The sequence below is a fragment of the Peromyscus californicus genome, unplaced genomic scaffold, assembly GCF_007827085.1.
Source record: "Peromyscus californicus insignis strain IS unplaced genomic scaffold, ASM782708v3 Scaffold_4__1_contigs__length_199733344, whole genome shotgun sequence".
Taxonomy (NCBI): domain Eukaryota; kingdom Metazoa; phylum Chordata; class Mammalia; order Rodentia; family Cricetidae; genus Peromyscus; species Peromyscus californicus.
In genome coordinates, this window is record NW_026294562.1 from 33,016,627 (window position 1) to 33,026,228 (window position 9,602).

The 9,602-nt window shown below is 42.9% G+C and overlaps 1 protein-coding gene across 1 annotated transcript; it reads left to right on the plus strand.

The window, feature by feature from the left end:
- The first annotated feature begins 1,537 nt into the window (after window positions 1–1,537).
- Window positions 1,538–6,120, plus strand: Insl6 (insulin like 6). Its single transcript, XM_052712266.1, has 2 exons — window positions 1,538–1,842; window positions 5,719–6,120. Exons 1-2 carry the CDS (start codon window positions 1,566–1,568, stop codon window positions 6,078–6,080), a joined length of 639 nt encoding a protein of 212 aa, XP_052568226.1. The 5' UTR covers window positions 1,538–1,565; the 3' UTR covers window positions 6,081–6,120.
- The last annotated feature ends 3,482 nt before the right edge of the window (window positions 6,121–9,602 follow it).

The window sequence follows — 9,602 nt, forward strand, 5'->3', positions numbered from 1 at the left end:
GACTAGTCATTTAAATAATAAAGTTTTCAGTTAAATAAATCCATGACCAGTTGTTATACTGGTCATAATAATGTGTAGCAGTTAAGGATGTGTTCCTGGGCAGTGAGATGCCCTAGCAGGTTAAAAAGCACTTTCTACCAAGTCTGACAAAGTGACGTCTAGCCCTGGATCCACGTGGTGCATGAAGAGAACTGGCTCTAATCTCTGCATACGCACTGTGGGATACACACACACACACACACACACACACACACACACACACACACACACTGTGACACACACTGTGGCATACACACACTGTGACACACACACACTGTGGCATACACACACACAGAGTGACACACACACTGTGACACACACACTGTGGGATACACACACACACACACTGTGACACACACACTGTGGGATACACACACACAGAGTGACACACACACTGTGACACACACACACACACACCAGTAAATAAGCATAATAAAAAAGATTTATTATAAGAAGAATGTGTTCATACAAATAAACCAAGGCAAACTTTACCAGGAACAGGATACTAAATAATGTTTTCACTTACATGAGGAATCTAGATTTAAAACTATATATTTGTGTGTTTATATATGTGCACGCTTAAATATGTGCGTTTGTAGGTCATGAAACTGCAAAGGGGGATCCTGAGGGGGATGAGCTCCTAAGGAAGACAGGAGGAAATCAAATAGTAGTATACATGTAAGAAACGAGCAGGAAGGGGGAATTACTGAAGAAACTGAACCTGTAGGAGGCACGGGAGAGGGCAGTAAGGGAAGAGAGTAAGTGAGAACAAAGTGTAATGCCATAGATGTGAGAAGATGACATGGTGAAGCCCGTGTGCGTGCTAGCCTAAAAACATTAGTAGTTTTTAAAAGGTTTATTTATGTTGTTCGATGTGTATGAGTGTTTGCCTGCATGTCTGTATATGCACCACGTGTGTGTCTGGTACTGGTGGAGGCCAGAACTGGAGTGACAGACTATCGTGAGCTGCCATGTGGGTACCGGGAAAGGAACCCGGATCCTCTGCAGGAGTAGCAAATGCTCCTAACTGCGGAACCATCTCTCCAGCTCCAGTAATAACTTTTTAAAGTTCAAAATATAACGCAGGAAGGAGATGAGAGGATGGTTTTCCGAAGGGAAGAGATGTCTCATGTAATTACTAGGCAAAAAGGAATTCACATTCCAGATGTAATTTGCAGCATCTTCTATTAGTACATTTTTGGTTTCTCAGGGTCCCATGTTCTCATATGTTGATGGCAGTCTTTTGGCGTGGACGACAAGGAAAATGAATAAAAGTCAGGAAACGGAGACATTTTTTACTTCCATTTCCGAGCGGAAAAGAGCCTGTTTTCTTCATCTTCCTGCAAGCCGAAGTCCAAGCAAGCCTGAAACACCCCACCCTTAACCTCAGTGTTCTGGAGAAGGTTGCCTGAGCCCGCTGGCAGCGTGAGGGGCGTGGCGAGGGGCGGGGCGCGGTGGGGAGGAGGCGGGGCGGGGGCGGGGCGACGGCCGTTGCTGCGGGCCCGGCCCTGCCGCGGAGCCCAGGGATGAAGCAGCTGTGCTGTTCATGTCTGTTGTGGCTTGGAGTCCTACAGGCTACTTTCTCCCATGAGAAAGAAGGCAGCAGACGCAGGAAGCTGTGCGGCAGGTACCTGCTGATAGAAATTATAAAACTCTGTGGCCAGACTGATTGGAAACAGTTCGAGTTGGAGGACCAAACTCCTTTGACACGGCTCGCTCCTGCTCCCCATCTCTCAAAGAAGGTCAAAACCTTCATCCCTGACCAAAGCCCTTCTTCGACCTGGAGAGGATTCACAAACCCAGGTAAAACTGAAGAGAGGGTGTGTGTTCGCTCCTCATTGTGCATCTCTTAGACTCGACTTTGCTTTACCAGTGAGTTTCTGCACAAAATAGAAATTTGTGCCTAGAATACATGTAAATACAATTTAAAAACATACAAACGAATATGAAGTTTACTTCAGACTTAGAAGAAATAACGTGGTCAGAGTAGGCCTTATTAAAAAGATAACATTTGTCAGAAGAGGTTGCTATGGTTTGAATGCATCCCCCAATTTCATGTGTTAGAAGCTTAACTCCTCTTCACCCCACCCCCACCCCACCCCCACCCACCCCCACCCCACCCCTGTGCAGCAGTGTTAGGAGGTGAGGTCTAGTAAAAGGAAATTAAATGTCCTTGAAATGGATTCAGGCCGTTATCACAGAAGTGAATTATCCTGAGTGAATTTGTTGCAAAATCAACTTCTCCCTCCTCTCACTTTCTTGTTCTCACGCTTGTCCTGCACCTCCACTGTGGGATGAGGCTCCAGGAAGGTCCTTGAACACCGTTGCACCTACATATCATGAATTAAATCCATTCGTGTTCATTTGCAATTAGTCACTGCTGGGCATCATCGTGTTATGACAGTAGAAAATGGATAGAAGTGGTGAGGGAATGGCCACTAGAGCGGTGGCTGGGGTGGGAGAGTTTGCTCAGAGAAAACAGCAGGGGAAAGACACTTCTATCTGGATTATCCTGGGAACAGCAAGGAAGTCAGGGTGGCCTGAACAGGAAGTGAAAGAATCAGCTAAGGTCCATAAGGTGCATTCAGCGTGGCTGATGGTGGTAAGAAAGCAAAACCAAAGAGCAATTCGTATGACGTGAAACCAATGGAGCGAGGGACGCAGAAGGATTGGAGTGGGCAAGAGCAGACGAGAGGAATCCTGGCATGGATAACAGTTCATCTATGCAAACAGGCAGAAAGGGAGCATATATGGGGCGGATGTTAAGACATGAGCTCGAAATGATGAAAATTCTCTGTCGATGGCCGCAGCTGCTGGCTGAAAGTGAATTAGCACGATGAATTAATTACTTTGACACATTTTGTAACCTTGACCTACTCTTACCTTTCTGGGATAAGCCTTCCTCCTATGTTTGTAAAATGTATTTTAGATTACTTAACTAATTACATAGTTTTTTTCAAACTACGTTTGTAAATGAAACGACTTATAAGAACTTAAAAAAATCTCAGTGGTTTTACCTGATTTGTTTTTTTTGTTTTTTTTTTTTTTGGTTTTTCGAGACAGGGTTTCTCTGTGTAGCTTTGCGCCTTTCCTGGTACTCGTTTTGGAGACCAGGCTGGCCTCGAACTCACAGAGATCCGCCTGGCTCTGCCTCCCGAGTGCTGGGATTAAAGGCGTGCGCCACCACCGCCCGGCCCTGATTTGTAAATAGGGATTATTAATGAGCTTCATAAAATGACAAGGAAGTGTTGGTAAATTACTCTTCTTTAAAACAGGTGGAATCTACCTCTAAAACCATCTCTGTGTGCATCTTCTAAGGTGGTGACTGGTTATGCTTTGGTGTTAAAGTACTGAAGCTTTGTATGTCTGTGTGTGTTTAGGTTTTCATAGGAATTCATTTCATCTTGATTTCAAATGTTTAAGAATTAATAATCATTTCCTTAGAAACATGGTTCTATCTATACTATTTCTTCTTTTCTTTGCTCACTTTAGTCTTTGTTTTCTTGTTTAGTTTAACTATAATTCTGTTTTATTAATCACAATAGTAGCAGAAAGGGTAATAAATAGTCCTCCAGCTTCAGGGACCGAGCGTCGGGGGCAGAACCTCACAATAGAAGAAAGGGGGAAAGGAAAGACCCAGTAACGGATTCAGGAAGGCCAGCTCCATACTCCTCTCTCTCCCTTTTCTTCCTCCTCCTCGTCCTTCTCTTCCTCTTTTTGCTGATTTCTGTTTATGTTCCTTTATTCTATGACAAGCCTCATAAAATCTCTCCAGTCTCGACTCTCACTAACTCTTCCTTTCTTATTACTTACTTCTGATTTCAAAATGTAGGAATCTGACTGAGCCAATTAATTTTCCCATATGCCAAGAATCATCATCCACCATAACAGGTTTCTTTCCTTGACCTTGCAATGGAGTTGCCTAATGGCAGAGCATGGCTCACACAGAGCTGGCTCTGTAGTTAAGACCTTGGAAAAAAAATGTCCTCCTAGGAAGTCCTGAATATGGCCACAGTGGACATCCACAAAGCTTCTAACTAATTACATTTAGGAGTTATTTTAGTTATTTTGGTCAACTCAATGTTGACTGAGTTAAAAATAATGTAACGGCCGGGCAGCAGTGACGCACGCCTTTAATCCCGGCACTCAGAAAGCAGAGCCAGGCGGATCTCTGTGAGTTCAAGGCCAGCCTGGTCTACAGAGTGAGAGCCGGGACCAGCACCAAAACTACACAGAGAAACCCTGTCTCGAAAACCCAAAATAATAATAATAATAGTAATAATAATAATAATACAATAAATCTGTACTTTGAGAACATCTCCACTTCTCACCACATCTTTATATTTTGTTAAAGCACAAAGTGCTTCTACTGACTACTGAGTTATAACCTACACACCAAAAGACAGCCTGATTGGAAATGATGAAAGACAACAAGTGAAAACATAAGAATGAGCCGGGCGGTGGTGGCACACGCCTTTAATCCCAGCACTCGGGAGGCAGAGCCAGGCGGATCTCTGTGAGTTCGAGGCCAGCCTGAGCTACCAAGTGAGTTCCAGGAAAGGCGCAAAGCTACACAGAGAAACCCTGTCTCGAAAAAACCAAAACAAACAAACAAACAAAACATAAGAATGAGCATGGGGGCCGGGCATTGGTGGCGCACGCCCTTAACACCAGCACTCGGGAGGCAGAGGCAGGTGGATCTTTGTGAGTTTGAGGCCAGCCTGGTCTACAGAGCGAGATCCAGGAAAGGCGCAAAGCTACACAGAGAAACCCTGTCTCAAAAACCAAAATAAATAAATAAATAAATAAATAAAAAGAATGAGCATGGGATTTAATAGGTATTTCTCCAAAGGTGGCATACAAGAAGCCCATGAGAAGATGTTCAGGATTACCACAGGATCCAGTAGTCCTGCTCCTAGGTTTATACCCCAAAGGACTGAAAACATAAACACATAAAAATGTGGGCATAAATATCCATGGCATAATAGCTAAAAAGTGAAGACAACCAAAATATCCAGGAGCTGACAGATGGATCAGTGAAATGTAGTGTGAGAAAGCCACACAATGGAAAGTTATTTAGCTATGAAAGGAATAAAGGAAGAACACGTTTGACATCCTGGATAAACATAGAGAATGTTATGCTAATGGAAAGACAAACAGAAATGACCACACACCAGAAGCTACCCCTTGTGTGAAATGTACAGAATAGAGAAATTCATGGCAGAGAAAATAGACTGTTTGCACAGTGCTGGAGGGAGAGAGCATGGGAATGACTGTTAGTGGTGACTGACTGCTGGCTTTGTTGTTGTTTTGTTTGTTATTGTTTTAGAGAGGTGAAAGAAATGTTCTGGAATTAGAGAGTGGGGATGGTGCCACAAGCTTGTAGATATAGTAGGGACCACTGATTTCACCGCTGTAAAATGCTGAATTCTACAGCGTGTGAGTGGTGTTGTAATAAAAAATATTGCTACAAAATATCCAAAGGTTGCTAAGCCTTCTCATAGGGAAACACTGCGCCTATTATAGTTAAAAATGTGTTGCCTCTGAATAACTGTACTTTCCAACCTTTATTTAAAATGATTTTTAATAATTAGCTGATTTTAGTATTCTAATATTAAATTCGCATCCAATAGAAGATTTGGATAAATAAGACTTTTTTTTTTCATTGTCTCTCAACAGTCCCTGCACCCGCCTCTCACAAGAAAGCAGTATACACTTGGGAACACCAGCCAGCCCCCGACTATCAGTTTGAAAAGGCCAGCTTGTTTCAGGAGAAGACAAGACAGTTTTCACCCCTCGGTGTCAATCCCTACGCTCAGAGTATAAAAGTTCAGCAGAAAAACAGAAACAGAATCAACACCTTCAGCAGTTTATTCTGGGGGAACCATCCCCAAAGGAAGCGCAGAAGTTTCTCAGATAAATGCTGTCTGAAAGGATGCACCAAAGAAGAGCTGGCCGTCGCGTGTCTCCCGTATGTTGATTTAAAAAACTTAACAATAAAACAAATGTCACTGGTGACTGAGTTGTACACACCATCGTAGAAACCATGCCAGCTTAATAAAACTTACTGTGTCTAATTTACCACTTATTTATTCTTGGAGTTATGCTAGTAGGTTATGCTGCATTGTGAACTACACTGGACAATATTCATGAGCAGTTGACGGTGCCTTATGGTGGGGACAGGCATCTTGGTATTTAGTGGCTCCTTTTTGTCATACATATTGTAAAGACAATGTTACTATAAGTGCCATAATCCATGTAGACATTTGGAAATTAACTATTTGGGCTTTGTCATTATGGTTAAAACTTTTTTTCCCCTCCGAGACAGGGTTTCTCTGTGTAGCTTTGCACCTTTCCTGGAACTCACTCTGTAGCCCAGGCTGGCCTCGAACTCACAGAGATCCGCCTGGCTCTGCCTCCCGAGTGCTGGGATTAAAGACATGCGCCACCACCGCCCGGCGGTTAAAAACTCTTAAGCTGCATTTAAATGGAATATGGAATGTTATATATTCTTTCTATACAATATACAGACAGATCCGTGTCCATCCATAGCTACAATGCCCATTTCCATAGGCCAACTAAGTTGTCTCAGCAACTTGAAGCAACTAACTTTAGGTCTTGGAGAAGCTATTGTACTGTAATAGTAGTGGATACATGTTTAGGGCCTTGAGTTTTATTCATACTTCCTTCTCTGCTGAGCCATCTTGACAGCCCTGTGTGAAATAATTTCAAAGATACAAAGTTGAACAAAACTTACTTTGGAGCTTCCAGAAGAGAATTCTTACCCACTAATTGATGAGTAAGCATCATTCAAAAGCTTTCTCTAATTTTCTTCCCACGTGTACCACGTAATCTGCTCGGTGGAATATTTCAGTTCCTCTTCGGCTGCACAATGGCTTAGAACAAAACTTCCTTCCCACACAAATCTACATTTCCCGTGCATTTGTAAAATGTCTTGGCTTTCTCCTGCTTGCAGAGTACAGCCTGCATTTAGTTACTTTTGTAAATAGAACTACCAATTTTGATACAAATTTATGTTGTCATGGGTGAATAGGTCCACAAGGCTTTAGATGAAAATTTACCTTCAGATGTGGACAAAGCTTTACATTTGTTAAGACAATAGGACCCTAACATCAGCCCTAAGCATTACAGTGGGGGAGGGGACAAAGAGTGGTCCCCACCCCTAGCAAAACTTTAAGCCAAAGAGTGAAGAAAGGCTCACCAAACCATAGTGGTCCATAGTCTGGCACTGGCTAAAAGTTAAAGAAGGCAGGTCTCTGGTTCACACAGCAAGCTGATAGTGGAGAAAGCCCCTGTACTTCCCAACCTGCTCACTGGTGCAGGGTGGAGAATCATTTTAAAAGAGATCTATAGTATAGTCAAACCTTTAGGAGGAGGAAGAAGAGGTTCTCCCAGTTTTCTTTTCTTTTTTTTTTCTCTATTAAGAGATTTTCTATTGATTTTACATACCAACCACAGATCCCCCTCTCCTCCCACCCCCGAGCCTTCCCCCCAACCCATCCCCCATTCCCACCTCCTCCAAGGCAAGGTCTCCCATGGGGAGTCAGCAGAGCCCGGTACATTCAGTTGAGGCAGGTCCAAGGCCCTCCTCCCTGCACCAAGGCTGTGCAAAGTGTCCCACCATAGGCCCCAGTCTCCAAAAAGCCGGCTCATGCACTAGGGACTGGTCCTGATCCCACTACCTGGGGGCCCCCTAAACAGTTCAAGCTAAACAACTATCTTGCTTATTCAGAGGGCCTAGTTTTCAAAAAATAGTTTTTCTTTTTAGAAGTAGCATTCAAAGTATATGGTCATGGTTTTTATAGAGGAACAGAAACATTAGAATGAATATCTATTAAAGAGGGATTCATTAGATTGACTCATAGAGTTCAGCCAGGGTAGTCCAACAATGGCTGTCTCCACACTGGAGAGGCTAAGATCATAAAGCTGGACGTTTCGGAGGTCCCAGTCTAGTACTGAAGGCTTGGAGGATTCCTAGAGAGCCACTGGTCTTCAGTCCAGATTACTCTACGTTAGAAGCTTTAAGAAGCTGGGTTCTGATATCAGCAAAGGAATTTAGTGACAGTGCAGCATAGATGAACTTAGGAACAAGGGAGAAGAACTTTCAGTCCAAAGGCAAATGGGCAAAAACTAAAGGTTTCCCTTTAGACCTCCTTATATCTGGGTTGACACCAGAAGGTGTAGCCCACGTTAGGTTGATCGTCCCTCTTGAGAAAATCCCTCACAGTTGTGCCCAGATGTTTGTCTCTTAGTTGAATCCAGACCCAAGTAAACTGACAACCAAGACTAAGTGAGAATGAAACAGAGAAATGCGTTTCCCAGTCCTGCACCTGTGTGCATATTCTGTTCCTGTTGGTCTCCCACACTCTGCTCCCTCATCCCATTGCTCCCCTGCCCGCCCCCATCCGCTTCTTCTCTCCAGTGGTCCTCAATTCTGCTTTTATGTCGAGTATATTCCATTATTCTTTCCCTTCCTTAAGTCTTCTTTCCCCCTCTCATAGTCCCCTTCCCAGTAACACTTGCGTATGTAAACATCAAAGTCTAGGGTCATTGTGTGAGAGGAAACATGGCATTTGTAGTTCTGAGTCTGGGTTACTTTGTTTAATATAACAATTCACAGTCATACGTTTTCTTGAAAATGTTATAATTTTACTTTTCTTTATAGTTGGACAAAATTCCATTATGTATATGTACCACATTTACTTACTCATTCACTTGTCAATGACCACCTAGGCTAGCCATTGTGAACAGTGCAGATATAAGCACGGATGTGCAAGCATCTCTCATGTGTTGACTCGGAGTCCTTTAGGTATATACCTAGGAGTGATATTGCTAGGTCATATGGTTGTTTGTTTTTTTTTTCCAGACAGGGTCTCACTATGGAGTACTGGCTGGCTTGGCTTCAAACTCATAAAGATCTGCCTGCCTTTGCCTCCCCAGTGCTGGAATTAAAGACATGCACCACCTCACATATGGGTTGTTCTTTTTAAGACATTTTTTGAGAAACTTCCATGTTGATTTCCACAGTGGTCGCATCCATTTACATCACCACTAATAGTGCATAGGAGTTCCCTTTCCCCACATCTTTGCCAGTACTCATTGTCACTTACTTTTGTGACATTAGCCATTCTAACAGGGATGAGACAGAATCTCACTGTAGTTTTACTTAGCATTTCCCTAATGGCTAGAGATGTTGAACTCCTTTGAAAACTGTTTATTGTCTACTTTGTTTCTTCTCTTGAGACCTGTCTATTCAGTTCATTAGCCTATTTATTGGTTCAAAGATTTGTGGGTTTGTAGTGTTTAATCATTGCAGTTTGCATATCTTAGATATTATTTCACTGTCTGAAATACAGCTAGCAAAGACGCTCTGATTGTGTATGCTGTCTTTCCACCACACTGCTGGTTTCTTTGCTGTGCAGAGCCTTTTAATTTCCCATGTATAGACTCGTGGGTTATTCACTGCTATACTACCCTTTTGCCTATGTGTCAATCTTGATGTGTTTTCTCTAGCAGTTGCAGTGTCTCAGGTTTTATAGTTA